General features: G+C 38.7%; 1 protein-coding gene across 1 annotated transcript in view; it reads right to left on the bottom strand.

The window, feature by feature from the left end:
* The window catches only part of rin2a (Ras and Rab interactor 2a), a 31566-nt gene that overhangs the window by 6212 nt on the left and 5299 nt on the right, over positions 1 to 20055 (bottom strand). Inside the window, exons 2-8 of the mRNA XM_066679628.1 lie at positions 15744 to 15851; positions 10772 to 10860; positions 9342 to 9540; positions 8951 to 9065; positions 7595 to 7667; positions 6338 to 6429; positions 1773 to 3032 (exon numbers count right to left, since the gene is read on the bottom strand). Of these exons, the coding sequence (XP_066535725.1) occupies positions 1773 to 3032; positions 6338 to 6429; positions 7595 to 7667; positions 8951 to 9065; positions 9342 to 9540; positions 10772 to 10860; positions 15744 to 15803 (1888 nt within the window). The 5' untranslated portion in view covers positions 15804 to 15851. The remainder of the gene's footprint in view (positions 1 to 1772; positions 3033 to 6337; positions 6430 to 7594; positions 7668 to 8950; positions 9066 to 9341; positions 9541 to 10771; positions 10861 to 15743; positions 15852 to 20055) is intronic.

Here is a 20055-nt window from a genome sequence, read left to right as displayed (position 1 = left end):
CTTTTCCCCACAACACCACCCCTCCTTCCAACACAGCTCCACAGTCAGGACAAGGAAAACAAGCCACAGGCTTATAGAGAAGAGAAGTGAATCCACGGACGCTTCCCACACAGAAAACACACTTCAACTTACAGCATGTCCTCTCAGTGAGATGTGGCCACAAATGATGTCACAGACAGACAGAGTGCAGAAAAATCCCCTACGTTGTATTCCCACTTTTTCAGTTCCCTGAAAAATACCTTAAATCTATTCAACATAATTCTTTTAAAAGTGGTCACAGCTTTATACACTATTCCTAGTTCTACATTTTGGAAATAACCAAAACAATGATTAGAGAGTAGAAATATATTCCCTCTGTTATCAGCTAGGAGGGACTTAAAATAGCAGGGATGTATGACCACTTCTTCCAACTTAAAAATAGACCTCAGAAGGATGAGACATCTTTATCAGAAGTGTCGACAGGTCAAGACTCATCACTGAAAGGGTGTCGTTATCCAGTAAATGACTTTCCTGATAATAAAACTCCAATGCTTACTGTGGGTTAACTTTGGAAAACACACAAGTTTATGTCGTGCTAATGAAGGGGAGGGGGAGGGGGGGTGAGTGCAGTGGGGCCAAACAGAAAACAAGTGTTCATTTTCCCTCTCTTGCAACATTCTTTTCTTACTTCCACCCACTCTCTCACTATTCGGCATCAACAAGAGAGAGGGGCTGCCTCAAAAGCCCTGGCTGGGATTGGATGAGAGTAAACAGCTCAGGAGAAACTGGCCCACTTGGCTAAAGTCCAGCACAGGAACATCTGGAGAGAAATCCATTCATCAGAGCTTAGAGCAGACATCTGAGCAGTGTTTACATGCTGAGAAAAAAAGGCTGGATTATGCAGAGTTCCCAAAGAACCAAAACAAGCTTAATCAAAAACAATTCCTGGATTGTAAAAAGTTTTCCAAGAGCTCATGAACTACCGCACCCACACAGGCATTAATGAACAGTCCTCAGTTCTACACATCATTGTTCAGAGCTTCTGTTTGCACACATTGTCACTGAAGGGTGCAGCAAGATCATACAAAAGAGTTCTTCACCACTAGGCCTTTACGGCTTTTGTGTGTTCGGTCTCAGTAACACAGCACGATCAAAGCTTGGATCAAGAATAACACACAATTCTACAGGGATTCTACTGCAGAGGAGCTCAGGGTGACTGCGGGATGAGAAATCCGACACCAGTTAATAGACACATTCCAAACAGATGAATTTTGCCCAGCTGCTGCAGCCGAATTATATGACGGTGGCCATGGTTTATTTTTCATTCCTAATAAGCTTGTGTTGATCTCAGTCCATTGTTTTGGTAGCAATTTCATCCAGACAGTAGTTTCCACGCCATAAATAAAACAATACATTTATCTACATTTATCTAGACACAAATTAGACCAGCTGCTTAGATAATCTGATTTTTACAAACACAGAGTAGATCTATCATAATTTACATCACAGGCAGGAGATGGTGGAAGCTACCTCAAAGCAATAAGCAGTAAAGTGTACTATTAATAGAGAGCACAAGTGCATAAGAAAGAAATGTAAAGTAAATAAATTAGTGTCAACATTTTTAAATCATATCAACAGATATTTTAAAGCCTTAATGAAATACTGCTTTTGTAGTTCCCTGTAAGATTGAGCATAAAGATGAAATACTTGGAGGAAACTGGTTTAACTGGATGGAAGGTGCAGAAACAAAACTGAGTGCAGCTTTTACTTGTACGAATACAAAGTGCTCTTACCGATCTGGTCCTCAGGGATAAGGGACTCTATTGGAGGGTCGAGCTCAGAGCTTTGCAGCAGGTAGGACTTCATCTGTGTCATGAATTGCCTGAGAGTCTGCAACAAGTCAAGGCCTGAGGTATGGCAGCCACGGTTCTCTTGCAGGAAGCTCAAGTAATCCTGCACCAGGCAGCCAAAGTATGTGCTTTTGTCCCGCGACTGCTCTGTGATTCTCCGGATAGCCCTCTTCTCGGGGGTCATGAGGGAGTTGAAGACACCGCTGACTTTGCGCAGGTGGCCCTTCAGCGCCCGTCGCAGCACAAAGGCGCCAGCGCTGTGCCGCTTCTTGGATTTGAATGGTGGCTCCATGTTGATATCTTGGTCACTCTCAACACTCACTCCATAATCTTCCTCCTCCTCCTCCTCTTCCTCCTCCTCCAGACTGCTGTCCCCCGCTGCCCGTCCAGTGACTCTGGAGGGGCTTGTGGTAGCACCTGGGAGCGAGAAGCTATGGTTGAAGTCCAGGGAGTCAGAGGAGGTGGAAGAAATGCTTAAGTCACTGAGGCGCTCCCGTCCTGCGGGGCTGCCACTGCCGTCCTCCAATGAAGGGTTCCTGGAAGAAATTTTAGCAAGGCTTAGTGACACCGCTTCCTCAATAGTCTGGTCCTCCAATGCCAGGTGGCAGCGGTGGATCTCTGCATCAGGCTGTTTCGGTGTTCTTTTGGTGCGAGACAAAGGAGTGGGGATGGGAGCGCTAATCTTCTTGGGTGGGGAAGACGAAGGCGAGAAGGAACTGAAAGAGGAACCAAGGCGTCCCAGTAGACCACTCTTCTCTTGAGGTGTTTTGATCCAGCTCACGGCTGTGCTGGGCATGCTGCTTTGTTTGCGTAGAGGTCTTTGTGGGACGTTTCGGGGTGGTGGGGGACGTGGAGGTGGGGAACGGGATGCGTTCTTTGCTCTGGTAAAGCTGCTCTTGCTGGTATGTGCTTTGAAAGCAGGTCGGCGAAGAATGCTGTTGCTGCTGCTACTGCTGATTTGAGACTTGTCACCAGAGGCTGCCAATGTTTGTGGCGTATCAGAGAGGTGTGTCTGTTGAAAGAGTGGGTTGATAAAGCACAATGCCCCGTTTGATTGGGTGCACTCCAGCTGGGATGGACTCCGGGTGCGCAGGATGGATGGTACCTTGTCTCTGCAGAGTGTCTCCTGTGACCCTTCCTTCACTTTCAGTTGTGTGTTGTCTTGAGCTGTACCAGCAGCGCACAAATCAGATTCCCAGAAGTCTGTGGAAAAAGGACAGAGTTAAATCAAATCCTACTTTAAGGAAAAAAAATAAAAAATACTGAAAACTAAAATAGAAGTAAAATATAAGAGATTCTCTCATCATAAAGATGAATAAACTACACAATAAATCAGTTACAAAAACACAAACATTTTCATCTTCATTAAAGAAAACAGCTTTAATTTCACAACGATGTCTTAGATGTAGTTTGAATACGAGAAAGCTATCATGAGTCATAATCCATCCACTGTACACATACACAAATCCCTTTAATACCCCAAAGCAAGAGGTAAAACAGAGTTTAACTAGAAGAGCCATCAAATAGCAATTAATACAGTGAAAAACACCACTAAAGAGAAAACAATAAAAAGACAATAACCAACACTTACAAGAAACTCCTCTCGTCTTTGTTCTTTTCAGAAATCTTAACTGAGAAAATTGTACATGTGCACGGCTCAAACTTATAACTCTGTACTGTCGTGTGGTGACACTGACACATTCTTCACACACAGACACGCACTGAATGACGTGAGTCATGCATGCTAATAAGCAGGTAGGTGGAGCGCTGTTGCTGAAGCTCTCTGTTCCCTTTTCTTCATTCAGACATTCAATCTGAAGGCTGCTTCTTCACATACTTCCCACTCACTCCATAAGCATAGGATTTTAAAACTTCAAAGGGTTTAGTTAATATTGTGGTGAGGTTTTGTCAACAGCTAAACAGAGCGACCTATTTAGTAAATCGTTTTCACTGGGGTACACACAGAGATTCTTTGTTATTGCTGATACTCCATTTTCCAGTCAGTTCAATGAAGCAATAGGACAGACAGGTTGGGCCATGTCAGTTCCTCAGAAGCAAAATACCTCTGAAAGTTGTGCAAGGGGTTTACACACCTGAATACACAAACTTTCCTTCTAATTTTTCTCATTCTTTAAGTCATCACACTGTACAGTCATGACTGAATGAAAGTAAAGAGAAATACAATGATACACCTCCACCCACTGTCTTTTCTCAAACAGTCTTTCTCATTCCTTCAGCCCTATTATTTCTCTCAGTGTCCTCGATTCACCCAGATTTGTCCCAATAAGAGAAGTCAGCCAAACTGAAATATGATGTTCAGTGCCAAAAGCCTGCAGTTCCTCACAGGCTCTAGGTGGGGCTGCATTTGGAAGTGGTCCTGGGGTGGAAATTCCACGACTAGCCCTAAATTTCAGGATGGAATTTTGCAAGCATCCTGGAGACCTTACTGATATACATATTAATTTCTTACTAGAATAATTAATAAAGTGAAGAAGAATGATTCTACGCTCTTCAAAAATAAGTCTATTCACTATATATATATATATATATATATATATATATATATATATCTGAAGTATTCCATTAAACATTAGTTAATTACACAATGCCTCCCTTTTATGGACAAAAAATAATAATAATTTCATTGTCAGTGCACTGAAGTAATCTATTTATTACTAGAATAAAGGGAGGATGGGAGCAGATATATTCTACATGCTTTATGGTACATCTGTATGCTAATTCATTAATTAATTCCTTTCTAGTACACACTGTTTAACATCACAAATCTTTAAAAGATTTAAATGTAAGCACTGTATAAATTCTAAAGCTGATTCTTTATCCTTTTCTTCCAGGATGGACGACAGATAAAATCACAGGTACTGAATAAACGCTGCTTTGTTGTTTTCTTTTACTCTAATTTGTCTGACAACATAAACCACACACATACGTCAATCCAAGTCTTATATTACACTTCATACTGTTACATTACGTCCCAGTGTTTCATAAATGGCACTGCCCAGAGCCAGAAATAACATATACATTGATGTTCCATCAAGTGACATCATTAGCATGTGCAGGCCATATGAGTAAGGTATTTAATGCTTTGTATTAACAGACGTGTGCAGCAACATGTGTTAAACTTCACGCACACATCACCACAGTCTCAGCTCATAGTCTCTCCATCTGGCTCTGCCTTCAGCACAAACGACCTGGCTACAGCACTTGGAGAGCTTTGGTAAATACAATAGGAGGAAGGAAGTAGTTCAATCAAAATAATTAGCTTTACCCTTAACATGTACAATAAACAAATCAACACTTCAGATGGCACGCATCATTTTTCAACCTAATGTCTATCTGCTGCTCTTGATTATGAGAACAGATCACCAATAAAGTCAACGTGGTTCAAAATATAACAGAATTCACCGTGTTGCTCAATTCAATCTGCAAATCAAAATATGTATTTTTGTGCAATACATTCTTGAAACTTTCAGCCAGGTACAGGAGGTCCTCGGGTTACGTCAGTCCTGAGTTACGATGTTTCATGGTTACGACACATCTCCCATTAACTGTTTAAAGCCTTGTTTCGACTTAAGTGGTTTTGCGTCGTAAACGTCATAACGCAAACTTCGTGTTTGGTGTGTGCGGCGGAAGAATACACGGTTATGCGGCTCGGGACCAAGGAGGATAGGTGTTAGAATAGGATAAGTGCTTACAGTATGTTATTTATGTACAGTATGTACGTATTTTCCGACTTACACCGAAAATCGGTTTACGACACAACTTAAGAACGGATCAACGTCGTAAGCCGAGGACTTACGTTGTTGATATTTTTACATTTTCAATATTAGACAAAAGTAAATAAATAAATAAGTAAAGAGGTCACTGTATCCATTTTATCTCTGTTACAAATGATTATTAATGACTTTAGGGTGTTTACAACCTAATTAATAAACCACATATTAAACTGATATTTAAACCTTTTTTAAATGTTATAACTTAGTTATAACTTAGTGTCATTCTATCACCAGAAATTTTAGGATTTAACAGACGTAGGTTGAATAACAGTCCTATGCTTCACGGCTTCACTCAAGAAACTCAGCATTTGCCCGATTTATTCTAAATGACTAAAGTACAGATTATATTTAAAAACTCCTAGTTAGCCGACCAACAAATGAATTGTTGGAGAACTGCTACTGAAAGATCAGAAATCACAAGTGAATCACATTGGCTTGTAGCCATTAAAAGCTCTGTTAGTCATAGGTAAATCATTCTGTTTAAGACTTGAACGCTGGCTCTTAACACCTGTGATTCAGTAACAAAATGTCTTTGTTGCTCTCATGCAAGACACACAAAACAATATCAGCTTTAGGTCAATGTATAACTAAGCTCCTTTGTACTTCATTCATTCTGCTACGCAATCAGAAGAACAACAGTAATATTCTGCACGGGTCATTGGCCTATAGAGGAAGATACAATCAAAGCTACCAAGGTGAAAAATAGAGACTTACCTAATCCTAATTTGGCAACCTCCTCTAGATCTGAGAGTGTCTTTGCGGCAGAGATCGCCTCTGGAAGTTTCAATGTAAAAGGAAGAACATCCCTAGAGGAAAATAAAAAAAAAACAAAATGTGATAAGAGCATTAAATGACTAAGAATAACGATGGGGAAATTTTAACCTACAAACCTCCATGAAGGGAGAACAATAAAGAAAGAAAAACATAAGCTGGGAGAGTGTCGAGGGCTGTAGCTGTAAATTTCAGCATGTGGGTGAGGCAAGCAGAGAGAGGGCTGTGTTTATCCACAGACTCCATTACGTGGCGCTGACAAAGACAGTCTTGGCAAAAACAAGACGACCGTGCAGATCTGGCAGCAGCACAAGCATAAGAAAGAATCTTCATAGCACACTAATCTTACAATGAAGGCTAGCATTATTAGCATAGCATCAAAAGGCAGGAATATTCATTCCTCTTTGTTTTCAGTGGCAGCGGAGACATGCTTCCTGTTACACTCTCCACTGTTTTCACTTGTTTTCTCATTTGTGTTGTTTGGCGGACACAAGTAAATGGTTTCAAATTGACAATTTCTCTGTGCTTTCCCTGTAGACGTAACATGATTATATCATCACAAAAAATCTATTTAACTTTTCTTCTTTTTCTGAGCACAGTGTAGCGGTAAGTGATATTGTGAAACTTACATTTTTTGACATTTTCATAACATATATTAGTAGTAATATAATAATCAATGTCAACAAACTTAAGCAGGGCCAAAATTAAATTACACTATCAACAAATATGAATTAAATCTGTTTCAGTGCACTGGGCTAAATCCAGTTAAACAGGTTTAAAAACCATTCTCCCCATTAAACATATATTTTCAGCTCTGCCTCTGTTTAAGTGTGAACTGAAAAGCAGCTTAATATTTTGACCAAAAATTGTGCATTACAACAGTCATTCTACTCTATTACTAAAACCCCTGTATTCACTCTCAGTAAAAAAGTCACAGTAGAGGTGCATTATTGGTCACTAAAAGGTACAAACAGTGTAATATACTGTTCTCCATAAGGAGAGGTGAATATTTGTAATCTTTCAGTACAGAACTGTGTAAAATAAAACAACATTATATAAGTCCTGGAGATGAAATGCATTTTAAAGTCTATAAACAATACAAAATATGGTACAATTATGTTTCCTAAATGAAGCCACAGAAATGTACCCTTGAGTGTACCACCACAATGAGAGTTTTTCCTAACAGAGCGATCATCTTACCTGCTTATGCAGCAGAAGGCCACAAGACGAAAGAGGTCTGCAAAGCTGATCCCTGAGCCCTCCAGGGAGAAGGCTGAAACACACAAACAATATTAGTAGGTTTAAATAATACATCTATTATTTATGCACAATAATTTAAGTAGTCCACGTATACAGTCAGACGTATAAGTTCAGACTTCCTGTACAGGGAGCCCCCTCCCACTTTTAGAGGAATATGACCCAAATAAATGAGAGAGGAGGAGAGAGGAGAGTTAATACAAAACAGATGCCTTTGGAAAAGCCATTACTGCAGCTGTACTCATCTGCACATTATACAGAAAATATAGCAAGTTTCGTACTAATTTTCACCCCCCAAACTGCATTAGATCTAGGCGACAAAAGGCTGTAATAAGGTACACACAAAAATATGAAAATACTATTGAATGTGGCAAAATTGCTTGAAAAATATCCACATTGGTCATATTTTTAGACTGGAAATATCTTTATTTTTAGTAAATTTCCTTTAACATGGGAAACAAAAATGAAACACACACACACACACAAAGACTTTAAACAAATATTTAAACAATTTTTTAATCTCATTTATCAGGATATATCATTTATTATTTAAAGGAATAAATAATAATAAATATTATTGTGGGTTAAACTACTATATTTCCTTCAGTGTCCCTTGCATATAATCACATTATGAAAGAGTCTTGCATAAATATCCATTTGTAGCACTGAAAGAACCCTCTGTCTTTGCAAATTTCATTTTTATTATTGTATGATTGTCAGGCTGAAGGCCCCTTTTGTTTTTTCAATAGAATATTCATTAAATGTATATGTTCTTTATCTACAGGTTTTATGACTGGTCCAGAACAGAGAACATGAGATTTTCCCCCAATTTATGACCTAAGAATATCCTGACAACTAGCTGAATACTGTTCGAAAATGAAATGGCCCAAAAGTTTAATTGTATAATATGCTTAAGCAGCAAATGAAAGTGAAGTATTTTTGAATCATATTAATTTGTATACATTCTCATAAGCTCCATAAATATGAACTTGCCTATAGTGACTGAAATATAGTACTGTTAATCTGCACAGTTTAGCACTGACTTGTTACACTGCAGTTTTGCCTTACGTCAAAGAGTATCACAGAAACCCTGCAGAGTGTGAGGACACTGAGCCATAACGCCAAATTTAGCTCCCTCACTGACTCATTGTAGCTCCTGTTACTCTCTGACAAAGACACTGAATCAATAAAGAGAAGTTCAGGAAACAGACCGGTGAAATAGGTTCATTTAACAAGTGCCAGGCCGACAGAAGTGAAAAGGAGAAAAGAGACGTTAATCTGGTATTCGGTGGCACTTACTGTATTGGCTCTCTTTGACTGGGAAGTCCCTCACCGTCACTGGGGCACTGTCATTGTCCATCCGCAGGGAAATTACCTTCTTCTGGAGCCTAGATGAGCGCCTCACCAGGAATGTCTGTGTAATGTATGTAAAGGTAGCAATGATGAAAAGAAAATGAATATGCTTTTTTTCTAAAAGGTGCTTTATGCGTGTCATTAAAGAGAGACTGAGAAAGGCAACATCTGCACTGATGACGCACTTAAGGCATAGCTTTCAACATCAGCAGTCTGAAAATAACTTGCTCAAACTCAAATCAAAGGTCAGCTATGACATCTGGCAATTACTAGAACGAGATTAGACTTATCGCACCATAATATAGTTTGTAGAACCTGTGCAGACAGACATGCTTACCCCTGGCGGCTGTGACTGCAGGATGTGTTTCGCATCTTCATCGCTTAATGACAGCAGCAGCCAGACAGAGTGTGTGTGCGTCAGTCTGTCCAGAATGCTCATGCGCCGGCGCAGAGAGTCATATCCAGAGTCACGGACACCTACAGCACCGGTGCACACCGATGACTGCAAGAACAGGCCACTCACCTCACCTTCCAGCCTGAACCGAGATGGAGGATAACATACATGTGATCTACAGTTTGATGCAGGCATCCTCAGTGAATTTTACTTGCTCCGTCTCTTTCAATTTTAACTCACTTAAAAAGGAAAGATAACTAGATGTGTTTTATATTTGAGAGAGAACTAACTGGAACTACAGAATACAGACAAAGTGCCATACTATCGTAGGTAACATCATATCATGAGTATGAAGGCATTGTAGTAGTCATATAATCATGCAGCAGAGTAATAATAATCATAAACAGAATAAGATGCAAAATATCCTATACCAATCCAACAGAGCTCTGGTCCTATTGCCGTTTTGATATTCGAATTAAAACAAAGTTTCAGCACACAATTTACAATATCAACATGCTATAACCTTTGCACAGGCCACAAATGATTTTTGGAAATGACCACTGACACTTGGGACAAGAAGCAAAAGTGAAATTAACTGAATCAGTTAAAATGAATCAATTTCCCATTAAACCATTCCCCTGCAATAAACATTTTATTATTTTAACTGTTAACTTTGAGGAAGCTGTAATTAATTCATTAATAGAGTTAAACCTATAGAAAAAAAATAAATCCAAAACACAATATGTAGTGGCAGGGATGCTCCATAACAATCTAAACCTTTTAACTCTTTAAACTAAAATGAAACATTATAAATTAAAATTAATAAGAAGACAACTGTGCCAACAGTCAAGGCACTGACCACATTAAAAAGTTGTATATTGTTTGACTGCGAGGGTTTACAATGTTTAACATCTAAGCTTTTAAAGCAGCTACACATGAAGTATAGACCCCTCCTAGTGGTCAAAAGTAGGTATAATCACTGGAAAAAGGGAAACATTCTTGATGGTCATCAATTTTTTGTTTTGCGTGCAACACAGAACAAAAGCAAAAGAGAAAAACAAAAAACACATATAAAATAAAAGTATATTTGATATATATTTGCAGCATATCTATACCCTACAGATTCACAAACTGGAGATATAGCTACTTTTAATAAGTACAGTGTTCTTGCTTTGAAAGTGGACAAAAGATTAAACGAGATCGTTCCGATTATAATGTTACGCAACCATTAACGCATATAAACCCTCATTACAATTAAGACACAGTTGTGTGAATATCACATAAAGTTCATCTAGAAATAAAGGTCATCTAGAAAAAGAGCAAGTTAAGAAAAGAGAAAAGAAAGAGAGAAAGATGGGAAGTAATGGACTCACCCTTGAAGGAGCTTTGTATCTGGCTCTCTGGCCGTTTGAACCATCTCCTGCTTCAGCTCTGAGATCTCAATGGAGAACGTGTCTATCAGCTATAGAAAGGAACAGAGACGCATAATGAAAGAGTTATGGCCTGTTGTGGTTTACTTGTTTTAGGTGTTTATGTTCTAAAAGAACCATTTATGCACATTCAGGCATTAGTCACTACCCTTCTGAACCCCAGCTAGGAACTACTTCCCTTTTATGCTACTGACCACCAGACTTGCAGGAAACAAAACCTAAGGAACACTCAAACTCAAATAAGTAAAAGTGGTCAATCTATGGATCAATCACACGTTCAGTGCATTTGTACATTCATTAGTGGATCTGAACTCATGCCCTCCCTACGAACTGAAATAAAACAACCAAGTCAGTCTGAAATCACGGCATTAAAAAATCAGTTGTTTTTGTGCTGTGTTTAATGCAGATACAGGGACAAAGCTAACGTTAAACGGAGTCAATGCTGGACGCTTAGCGTTTGGCTAGAACAGTGGCTTGTTCTTTGATCATTGTGGTATTTTGCGCAAAGCAAGTCACAGACATAACCCTAAAAAGAGACAAGTTGTTTTAAAATAGGTTTGAGGTGTCAGATCATGTGAAGTTATATTTGCCATTAAGTTTAACCTTAAACATAAATAGCTGCATTACAACTGGTCTTCAAGCTTCTCGATCAGCCATCTTGAACACGTTTGCCATTTTAATTCCCAATCATTTCCCTAAGACCCAATGCCCTGTTTGAAGTACACAGTTTCTTGACCAAGATTTTAATTACACAGTTTCCTCTTTATTTCTAAGCTAGTATCTAATGGATTCCTGAAAAACAAAGAAAAAAAATAGACACATTCTCTACACTCTCAAAACAGATCCCAAACAAACACAGACATCCTCCGCAAACTCCAAAACACTTCCTCAACATGTGCTCCACACACACTCCAAACAACCCTTCCCTAGACTGCTTGCACTGCATCTTCACAACAATAACAAGAATCACATCAGCAGGCATTAATCTGAACCGAAACCATTCCACATTTAAGAGATTAAGAACACACCAATCAGGGCATATTCAGGCTCAGAAATTAATACAAATCAATATTAAATTTTACACTTAATAAACAATACTGTTACACTAGTAACAGTTATGTTGTTATTGTGATATTATACTTCATAACTACATGACATGCTACATTAATTTTGACACAGCTGATAAGTGATAAAGGGTCATTTGCTACAGATTGATGGCTGATTCTCAAATGACTAAATTATGCTCATTATTCATATTTTTGATTATTTAATGGTACCACTCACTTGAATATCCTTAAGAAAAATCTGACTTTGAATCTTGAAGTTAAGCAACTAAAGGAAATTGTACTCTGCTTTCTGCAGACAACCCCTGACAGAGACACTGACATGTCAGACACAAAGGTGTGTCGCTGCTGATTACCAGCAGGGAGCAGTGTTTCTACAATCCCCCTTTGTTCAGTACTTCACAGATTTTCTAAAAAATATTAAAGGAAAAACTAAGGTATGTCTTGTTTTTAAAACTGAGAATTGCAACCATTTGAAAAAAACGTACTGAAAATGAGCCACTCTTTCTTTAGTGTGCTTTGTCCTGAGCCAGCAATCTGCATTTATGCTAACCTCAACTCAGACCTAGTCAGCAAACCACAATTATACCCCAGACTAGTTTGTCTCACTCAAAATGCAGCCAAGAAAAGCACCCATAGCTCAAAGCACGGCCAAACGCAGCCTCTGCACAGCCCACAAGACCTCAACCCCAACAAGTATGACCTATATTACCTACAGAATTTCTAAACACTTACATGAATTTTAAAAGCATTTACTGAAGGATACTAGGGTACAACACAAGACAGCACTGTAAGAACACTTCTCTCCTAATATAGATTACTAAATATTATTGCATACAACAGTAATACACAGATCTGCCATAACATTAACACCACTTGTTGTTTCTACACTCACTGTCCATTCCCTGAGTTCCACTGTCCACCGGAGCACTTTGTAGTTTTATAATTACAAACTATAATCCACCTGTTGCTCTGCATACTTTGTCTGCTCACACTTCGACTACAGATCATTCTCAGTAAGGGTGTGTTAGTGGGACTGGTGTTGGTATGAGTGGATCAGAAACAGCAGCACTGCAGGAGCGTTTAAACACTATGTCCGTTCACCGTCCACTCTGTTGGACACAACTACACTTTTTGTCCACCAAATAGATTTTAAAAATTAGTGACAATAGTTTATTTGTTAGTGCAGCGTGTGTGGGCCATACTCTAGTTCTTAATCAGAGGTCACTGATGCTACCCACAGGACGTTGTGGGCTGGATATTTTTTTGGTGCTGGACTATTCTTAAACCATCAGAGTGTTTAAAAACTCATACCTGCACAAAAAGTAACACACACGTCAGTGTCACTGCAGTGTTTAGTATGGTCCAACACCCAAGAAAAACCTGCTCTTTAGGGCTCCTGACCGCTGGAGAACAGGGTAAAATTAGCAAAAAATATGCAGAGCAACAGCTGTAGTAGAGTTGTTTTGGAACTGTGATCAGTGGAACTGAGAGAATGGACGCTGACACTTGCAGATTTGACCTGGGCTTTATAGCTCATATATTAGAGTTTTTCAAAAGATCACTCCAGGGTTAATAGAAACACATGCCACAACTTGTATATATTTCCAGTGCATCTTTAGCCACATCTGTATGTACGGTACGGCTACTCCTTTGATAGCGTAAGGGAAAGAGAGGTTTTGCAACAGCTTTCCTGGCAAAAAAACAAACTTCTTGAAGATCAGCTGTGCACTAGGAATACTGAGTAATCCATAAGGAAAATGAAAGTAAAGACTATCAGGGCAAAACTAAGCAATAATTGGGTCTCACAGATTTCACAGGAATAAAGTACATTCGTCTGGGCTAACAACAGCTAAAGAGAAGAGGGTAGTATCATTTACAAGTAATAAACCAAACAGATGAGTGAGTGAGAGTGTGTGTGAGAGAGAGAGAACAGATGATGGTAAAAAAAGAAAATATTTAATGAACAGAACATTTGCACTGAAAAATTGCTGCTAAATTCCCTTGAGCATAGTCCAGGCTTTACCATTTTACTTTTGGAGATTAAGAAAAAAATAGAGAAAAAAGTGAGAGTGTTTTTGCATGCTCCAAGACTTCTAAGGAAAGTGTGATGGCTGTGAAGTTGGCTGCCTGCTGACTGGCATTGCAGCCTTCTCAAAGGTTAGAATGCTCTTCCAGACAGTACTCCATAGCTCGTTCTAATGAGCTCCATGGTTAAGTCATTCACTTTGTAGACATAAAAAAAAAAAAAAAAAAAACAGCCCAGACACTAGGAAACTATGTATTTCAGCTCAGTGTTAGCCAGGCCAAGCGCAGCCAGGTATACAACTAACACTGAGCAGACACATGAGAAAAATCAACATTCAATTCTTTAAAATATAGGTGCCTAAAAGATTTCTATGGAGAAGGAATTCATGACGTGTGAGAGTAAGGACACTTTTTAAAATGTATGCAAGACTCAGGCCAAATCACAGTTTTTTGCTTTCCCTTCTGTCCACAGATATGTTACAAATTTTATAAAGTTAATTTCTTATAAAGTTAAGCTTGGACACCCTATTCCACACAGCATCTTCATTAATAATGTCTATGTCCCCAACAATAACATTATTTTACCTGTAATTTACACATTGGACAGCTTTAAATAAATCATAAAGCTGAGTCTGAGTCTAATTCTGAGACTGTAAATGACAATGGTTAAAAATAAAATAAAATAAAATAAATTTAAAAAACCTTTCTACGGGCTCTACTGAATGTATCAGCTCAAATAATACAAATCACTCTCAAATAAAGCAAAAGACTGTAGTCCAATGTCTGGGAAAGGACACCTGGAAACAAGAGGTAATAAAAGCTGTTGTTCATTCATGCTCATAATCCAGCCAGCAATCCACAGTAATCACAGAAAAATCTGCGAGTGTACAGGGCTGCTTTATTCAAGACTTTGGCAGCAGTGTTTAACTGAAGCAAAGCCAGCTACTTAAGACTGAGTAAAATTACCTCTTCCATCACAAAGCAAGGGTTACATCACTGCTTTTGGTAGAAAATATCAAACACTATGCTTTAAGCAATTTAATAAATAGGGACTTTAATCTGGACATTAATAATCTACAGAGAGTCTTTTACACAAGTTACAGAGATCTGACTTCTATCCACATTTTGCCAAGAGGTTCTGTAAACATATCTTTCAGATCTTCAAAATGCTGTGGACCAAACCACATTCCATTAGTTCTCAGAAGGAAGTGTTTTAGTCTAGGCCTGAAATAGGACATCATCTAAAAAACACCATACCCAACCTGTTGTTTATTAATCACAGTTCAGTGGGGGGGTATCTATTAATCGTGATGTTACCTGAAGCATTTAAATGAAGCCTGCTGTAGACAGCTCCCCTGCACAAGTGACTACATCATTCAGAAAAGCTCATTATATATTAGAACTCAAAAGTGCACACATATTTATGCATAAAGCATGAATTCAGAGCAGGCTTTGAATCCTCTGCTGTTCAGAGTTGGAGTATTTTCATTGGCTTATTTTCCCAGCATGAAGGCACATGAATAACAGCAAACAAAACAGACTTGTAGTTCAGAGCAAATTTTTGAATGTTGAGTAACCCATTTTAAGCTTTATTGTTTCTAATTAAAAAATAAATAAATAAATAAATGATAAAATAATTTATATATATATTCAAGCATTTTGCTAATTATTTTGCTAAACTGTTACGAGTGATTGGGAAAATATTTTCCAACACAATTTTCCAAAAGAGCACCTGCATAGTACAAAAAAATGAATAAAAAAATAAAAATGATGAAAGGTATCAGATGTGGACAGACATCATTGCCGTAGCACTCAGGTTGTACCTTAAAGAAGCTGCCACTGCGATCCATTTGGCAGGGCTGCACCAGTGCGTCAGCGGCCATCTTGGCGTCCTGGCTGCTCTGCTGTGTGCAGCTGGCACTGCCAGGGCTCTGCAGGAAAGAAACACACAGTTACTGCAGTTCCTGGCAGAGAAAGGTCAGAGAAATAAAGATCACTACTCAGACGTCTTCCTCAAACCTAGCTGCACTTATTCTCTTCAATAAAACCACCTTCCAGAGGCCCCTCCAGAGAGCTTACCTTTCATTTCCTGCTGGATGGAATGTACACCCAAACAACCTCACACTATACACACACACACATACAAAACACTTTTCACCCATGGCCACTGCTTCACCTAAACCCAGCCTGAGGACCTGGTGTCTTTTGTTTTGTCATGACTCATCTCCCATCAGCATTTTTTGTTCATGAGTTGACATAAAGGAGATTAGAAGCAGTGACCGAAACTGAGATGCCATTACTCTTTGTGCTCCTGCCCAGGAAAATGTATCTGGAATTGGGCTGAGAATAATTCTATTAACACAACTGTTAAATTAAAATACCACTCTATACACCTTTGTACTGCACCAGGTATTTTGATATAGCACCACATTTTAACTCTGACTGCTAAAAATAAAACGCTGAAAAGATTCACAGTTTGTTTTTCTTTGTATTTTTCAATGTAGAAATTCAGAATTAACATAAAATTACATATAATTTACATTGACATACAGCAGCCACTCCACTCTGCACAGAATTTATAGTAGTAAAGTGTTCAGCATAAATATGACAAAAAAAGAAAGAGGGGAAAAAAAAAAGAAAAAAGGCCCAGAGGTCAGAAGTGTTGGAACTATCATAGAGAGAAAACCAGTATAATTTCCAGTGATGTCTCAGCCATTGGCAAAATTAGCGCAAGTTGGTAACACATGGTATGGTGCCAGCCAGCATGGTCATCTGTCAACTGATGTGACATTTGGCTCTGTCTTCCAGCAAGTGGGGATGTTATGATAGCAGCAGTCCAAGAGAAAAAAAAAAAGCCAGTGGTTTACATCACATATCTCAGAGGAACATGTGCATTCTCACCATGCCAGGGTCTGTGGCATCATTGGTGATGGGGGAGTTTAGTTAATATACAAATGGAGTGGAACTGGAGATGACCAAGGACGGAGTAAAAATTTAACTAAACCATAGGAAAATGTGTGTCCATTTATAGAAAACTACTTAAATGTTATAAATCATAAATTGATTTATTTAACTTATATAAATTGATTGTCAATTTAACTCAATTCAGACATCAGACACTGAAGGGTAGCCCTGCATTACTATGGATTTCTTACAATGTCATGACATTTTTGGAAATAACTGTATTTGGATACATAAACCTCTGGGTGTTTAAGAGGATACAGGTAATTAAAACTACATTGCACAGTTACGAACATCTCTAAAACTGGAGTCTGGTATCAACGTCTCTCCACAAACTCCATTCTGTGAATTGCTTTTTGTGGGCTGCTTTGTTCATGATGAATGGGACTCGCTCACTCCCTGAATATGATCCCCATCAGCTGAAAAGTGACCCAGTTCTGACCCACTTCCAGATGCTCTAAATCCTGACACCCAGAAAGCTTTGATCCAGCACAGCTGTCCGAGAAATGCACAACCTCCTGCCTTCCTCTGCTCCAGAATAAGACAGACCAGTGGTTACACACTCAGAACAACAGCGTGCTTTTAATTTTATTGCCCAGCAAATGAAACTTGTTTTTCTGTGTTACTTCAACCGGTGTGTGTTTTTTTTTTGTGCTGAGTTAACACTTCGGTTGAATGCTGTTGGCAGGGTGGAGTGAAGAATGGTCTGCCTATGCATGTGTGGATTGGTAGGGGGATGTGTGAGTACTGAAGCTTTGATGTGACTGCTTGAAGCTTTAAATAGACCCATACTCTACTTTATAAAACCTTCTTACTGTCTTGTGTTGAATATCTCCCACATCATTCTACTATGATCTTTCCAAACAAATGCTCTTCCTCTCTTCTGAGAGAGAGTGATGCAGCAAGCCATCTGAGTCAATCAAACCTACCCTGTTGCTTGACTTCCAGTTTTCTCTATAAATGCCAGCAAAAATAAATCAACAGCTTACTTTTCAATATTTTGGTGCTTGACTGAGGAAACGACTGTGGAGAAGAGGAGGAGCAGAGAGGTCCATTTGTGCTGTGGACATTTGTTAAAAGGAAGTTTTTGTTTGACCTGCACTGCAGGACAGGTCTTCAGCCCAGGTTTCTGGTGTAAATGGGGATCTTCAGATCCTTCTATATTTACCACAGGAAAGCAGACACACACACACTAAGATGTCAAATAGGACCAAAATTATTATCATTATTAAACAATGCTCTACAAGAACCTCCATAAATGGACTTTCACAGTGGATGACCATGACACACTAATGTCGCTCTGCTTTCCTCTTCTTTTACTACCAGTCAGGAAATGTCTGGGCTTTTGTTTATTTGGATAGTACATTACAGCCCTGCTATTAGTTAACAATTCTAAGTTCAAAGCTTTGGGTTGAATTAAAGGTTTGGGTAAACAACCCAAGTAAATTATATTTACAAAGTTTCACACACACACACACACACACACACACACACACACACCTCTGTGTTGGTTAAACAGAAGGAAGAGGGAAAAATAAACATTACAGATACAAGGAAGAATAAACACAGAAAGTCATTACCTGAAAAAGTCATCTAATGGCATTATGGGGGACTAGACACAAAGTGAAACAAAGCATTTCAAACATTCTTCATTCATTTTTTTCAGCATAAAAGCACAGAAATCTAGGAGTTTCACAAAAACACCTCTTTTTAAAAAAGTGACTTTAAAATGTTTTACTAACAATGTCTTTGACACGGGTCACTCATTGTATGATACAGATACCAAACATGCTATGAAGTCCCTTATCATTCCTGTGATGCCCAGGCCTGGTGGTACATTACTGTACAGTACCATGCTCCAGTGTTATGTGATGTGTCTGAGTGTGTAAACATGTGTGAGCCCACACGAAGGGATCGCTCTGTTCAGAAACACACAAAGACACATCTGAGCTGCAAATCACAGAGGGCCTCTGTCTTAAGAAACCCTCTCTCTCACTCACACACATTACTGCTCTCCCTTCCTCTCACACTGAATTTTATATATATTTTCAATCTATTTAATCTAACAGTTTGACAGTCTGTTTTAATACATTGCAACAGTTGACAAAATGCTCAGTGTCTGGTTCAATAAAAGTGATTAATTTCATTTATTGCCAATTATGGTAAAGGCAGATATAATAATGTACTTGGTAACTGAGAAAATATATGTATATTTGGTAACTGAGAAAAAAAAACATACACACACAAACTGTAAATCTAGTGGACCATTAAAAATCTCACATCATAAACAACTACAGAAAGCATATAATTAGGTCAGTCTGGGAATTTGGTCTGATCTTAACTGGCAAATCACACTGCTTTCTTTAAAATAAGCAACTTAAAGTTTTTAATATTTATGATAAATATTTATGCTGAACAATGTGTGTTGGTGTGTGTACGTGTGTGTGCGTGCTTGCAGGATCAGTTGCATAAATGTGCATATTTTTGTAGCTGAAGAATGACACATCAGGGCTAAAAAATGCACAGTTTAGAAAAGATCCCTGTTTGTCATTACTGCTGCAACTCCTCTGAAAGAGCAGTTAAAACCTGGAAGCCAATTCAAAGCTAACTGTCTTGCTATGCAGCAAGCCAGGGAAAATAATCTCCACTGCTGGCACGAACGCTCGTGATACCAAGCAAAACAAACCTGCACTGAGCTCCAGCTTGATGGATGAGTACCTTCATTGCTTAGGATGTGAAAGGTGTTGGTCAAACAATTTCTCATTTCAAATGAAACGGACAGATCAGAAACTGAAACTAGTCGCAACAACACGACCAACTACCTTCCTCATATTTCACTTAACTGTGGATTAGTGGTAGATCACCAGTGACAGATGTACAGCGCTATGAAAAATGGACTTGTACTTCCAACAGTGTAAATAGACGCTCAACCTGTAACACTGTCATTCAGAAATATTGGGTATTTGTAACTTTAAAATAAAACAAATTAATAACGATTGTGTTCCCCATCTAAAGATACTAAAGACCCAGTGACAGTTTACTACCTTTTCTGTAGTTGTACCTGATTTCCTGCTCTTTATCTGTGGTCAGGCCATCAGAGAGGAAAGAAGCACAGATCATTTGGCCAGGGAACTAAATCAGGCATAATGACCAAAACGAGGAAGCTGGAAAGTA

This window comes from Hoplias malabaricus, chromosome 8 (assembly GCF_029633855.1).
Source record: "Hoplias malabaricus isolate fHopMal1 chromosome 8, fHopMal1.hap1, whole genome shotgun sequence".
Taxonomy (NCBI): Eukaryota; Metazoa; Chordata; class Actinopteri; order Characiformes; family Erythrinidae; genus Hoplias; species Hoplias malabaricus.
Note: the sequence above shows the minus strand (reverse complement) of the source record. Positions and strands in the feature narration are given on the sequence as shown.